The 3,560-nt window shown below is 36.4% G+C and overlaps 2 protein-coding genes across 2 annotated transcripts in view; both read right to left on the minus strand.

Annotated features, from left to right (window-relative positions):
• LOC146472492 (uncharacterized) overlaps nt 1-126 on the minus strand; it is a 536-nt gene extending 410 nt beyond the window's left edge. The window contains exon 1 of the mRNA XM_085119321.1: nt 1-126. This exon is cut by the window's left edge and continues 410 nt beyond it. Coding sequence (XP_084975447.1) covers nt 1-65 — 65 coding nt within the window. The 5' untranslated portion in view covers nt 66-126.
• A 531-nt stretch (nt 127-657) lies between these two features.
• LOC146472493 (uncharacterized) lies at nt 658-3,150 on the minus strand. Its single transcript, XM_085119206.1, has 4 exons — nt 2,749-3,150; nt 1,667-1,731; nt 1,286-1,348; nt 658-758 (listed from the first exon to the last, which is right to left on the minus strand). The coding sequence occupies exons 1-4, from the start codon at nt 3,021-3,023 to the stop codon at nt 658-660; spliced, it is 504 nt and encodes a 167-aa protein (XP_084975332.1). The 5' UTR covers nt 3,024-3,150.
• Between the last annotated feature and the right edge of the window lie 410 nt (nt 3,151-3,560).

A 3,560-nucleotide genomic window follows, 5' to 3' on the forward strand; every position in this document is an offset into this window, starting at 1 on the left:
AGGTACCCATGGTACTCCTCGGTCCATCCAGATGGACAGTCATTTCTTGCAGGCATCATCAGCATGGAGCCATGTGACTTGACATATCAGACAACACAAGGTGCATCATGATTATGGAGATTTCTCTTAAAGTGCCCCTGGGACGAAAATTTCATTTTCCATCTTTTTGCATTTTCGTGTAGAATATGACCTTCTGACTCATGTTACCAAATTTCAATCCTTTACGGCGATTGGAAGTTTTTTTTTTTGGCTTTTTATTCGAGATTTCACGGCCGCCATTACTTGGCCTTATTCCGGAAGTTAAGGCTCAAATTACAGGAAGTGACGTCATTGGCTCAACATGAAAAATTCCACATGGCTAATTTTCATATGGATTCTACTTCATAAACTGTATTCTGCTGTTGCGAACTAAATAACTACATTGGTAAAAGTTTATTGAACATTTTACTTTTTTTTATCTCACGGCTTGGTTTTTCCATGAGACATGAGCAGATAGTGTGACCGTAATCTGTGACAAATCGAAAACTTTGATTATTTGTAATTTTGATATGGTTAAAAGCGAAGTATTTTCTTATAATAAATTGTTGAAGATCCAAAAACAATGTTTTTCTTTTTTTATGTTTATTGCAACAAAAATGCCCTATTCTTGAAATCTAATTATTTACCTTTGTAAGCTATAACGGCACCAGTAGGACATGTGGTCCTTCCCCAGCGAGTATATTTCACCCCTGACTGACCACTGTTGGTTCCAGGCTCACCTGCAATACAATGATCATGATCAATTAGCTAAGGCAGCTTGTTTTTAGAAACTTGAAAATTTTTATTCATCTTGTTTTGTTATAACTCCTGGTAAGCCATCGAAGTATAAAGAACTTAGAAAGAAATTATAATAAGTCAAGAAAACGACCTTTTACTTTTGCTGTGCTTACAACTTCCTTCTTTCATTCACTTTAGATCCCAAAAGATTAAATAAAAAATAAGTTGTTTAAAAAAAGGGCGAGGATTTCTTCCTCTGCTTCCTTCGCTTTAATCAAAGCCAGCTTAATTGCGCCAGAGTTAATTCGGATTAAGATTTTTTTCCCATTATTCTTACACGGTTTTTGATATGAAAAATTGATCATAAGTGTGACTTGATCAATGAAGCTGAAACTTCTTATGCCAGTGAGACGCAAAGTAAACATTGCTAGCATAGGTTTTATTCTTACTGTCAGTCATTGCTTTTACTTTGAATTCCAATGTTTGCAGAGTCTCGCTGTCTAAAGACTAGCTATGGTCCTTTGGATACCTTTTGGTCCCGTTTGCCCAGGGGGCCCGGGTGGTCCCATCCTTCCATTTCCATTCTTTTGCCCTGTAAGATTAAACAACAGGGTTAAAAAAAAATTGGATCTTATCGCAAGAAAGAAACAACTTCTCATGGGAGTTATAATAGTAGAATGTAAACTGTAAACTGACCGCCCTAGCGTAACCCGAAAAATTAATGTGGGTAATAGGAGTTTTGTAAGTGTCATTTTATATGTAGATGTAAGCAAATGAACACATGTTAGTACGTCACAATTTATTCCGTTGCCTTAAGCAACGAAAGCTTGGGTCTTAGATGTATACAGTCTCAAATTCTTTCTCGTCATGGTTGCTGAAACGTGTTGACGAAGTCTTTGTTTATACTAACCAAGAAGGTAGGCCAAAAGCGACGAGTCACTTGATTTGAACGGGAATCGTAGCAATCCATCAAGTCTGCAGAAACATCACCATATATTAGCTCCAGTTATTGAATCGATACTAAAACAGAGTATCCTTCATTCTTAGAATGTGGGCATAACTTTTGTGTTTGTGGATAAAAAAATGCCAGTGGCGCTGAACCTTTAGATCGACATAACACGGAAAATTTCTTCTATTTATTAAAGATGTGTTTTTCAGATGCTGTGTCAGCCGATTTTAGCTTTTGAGTCTATGGCTGATATTTCTTTGTCGCTTGATAAAAACTGGAGTGACAAGGTACGGGTTCCCCTAAGAGATAGAAGGTACAGTCTCAAGTTTTGAATCTTTGCATAAAATCCTAAATGGTGAACATTAAATTAAAGCTGTTGATTACTTCCCTTTGGTGCTCTTTGTTGTGTGGATTAAATACTGATTGAAAAGGAATTCACTAACCGGCGTTTTTTTTCTTTTTTTTTTAACTGTGAACAATAGGGTTTTTTTTTTTAAATATATATAATCCCGTTGTGAATATTGATACAAAACATAATATAACATACGTTTATTCTGTTATCCATTTGATATTTGGAAAGTGTAAATGCGTAAATTTATATGGTAAAAATACTAGTTCACGTTTATCGTTTGAAATTCAACCTGCGTATGATGCTTTTGAGAAGCGAATTCTTCTTCAGAAGTTAGGACAAGTCAAATTATGCTGCTCATTCGAGTGCGGTAATTTTCTCTGATTTTCTCTCTTATTCAGCGACTGATTTAGTTGCCTTTTTAAAAATTCACACTCTAGTACAAATATAATAGCGATAAATGATTTTAGGATTTTGTGTCTTAAAAAATGTCTCGGTTGTACGGATGGTTTTGGATTATTTGAAACATCAGTTACTCCTCCAATTTGAGATCATTGATATAAAATGAATCTACTTTTATGTGCACTGATTGACTGAAATCGTTGAGAATTTTACCTTAAATTACTATGGTAGTATGAAAATAAATTTTGAAATTGGAAAGCCATGGGAACTGGAAAATAGTATCAAAGCTCACCTTTTTTCTAAGGCTCGCAGTCGTTTTGCAACGTCCGACAGTGTCGGAGTCCCATTCTTTTTAACTGATCTTCGCGCTCGGTGTAGCAAGGAAGGCTGCTTTTCACCAGTTTCAGCGCCATCAGCAGACACTGGATAAGCTTGTGGGTCTTCTCGATGTTTATCTTCCACAGCTTCGTGCGTGGCAGCGATGTGAACCAGAATTGCGTTACACATCACTAACACAACCACAAACCGCAGGCCCCTGCGAGGTGTAAGTACTGGAGAAAATGTCATTCTGGCCGAACGCGCTTTTTGTATGTAGGACTGGAAAATTTGAATTTAACTTTCAGAAAGAAGGAAAACAACTTTTTTTCTCTCCACCACAACGATACTGTCGCGTACAGTCTGTATCGAAGCACATTTGTTGAAAAATACTGGAGCATCTTTTGGAGAATTTTTTCGCGCAAATGACGTACCACAATTCGCGACTATACAAAATTGACCACGTGCCGGTAAACGTTAATGTTTATAGTTAAGCTGACAGAGTAATAAAAAAAGTCTAGTATAAGTATAAAACAAATATTTAAGGTTATTACTAAATTTACACTCTCGTAATGAATGAAAAAATGTGGGGAACACATTTTTCACACCAGAGTTTGTGAGCTTGTTGAGCACGTTGATAGCGATCAGTGCTTTTTGATTTCTGGCGCTGAAAGACATGGAAACAGCTTTTTCCGCCGAGGGTATAAAGGCGGTGATGATACAGCTTAGTTATAGCTTCACATTTAATATTTTTTTCTGTTTTTCCATTACTGTCGTTTGTTTATCTAC

This window comes from Pavona decussata, unplaced genomic scaffold (assembly GCF_977016875.1).
Source record: "Pavona decussata unplaced genomic scaffold, jaPavDecu1.1 SCAFFOLD_98, whole genome shotgun sequence".
NCBI classification, from domain to species: domain Eukaryota; kingdom Metazoa; phylum Cnidaria; class Anthozoa; order Scleractinia; family Agariciidae; genus Pavona; species Pavona decussata.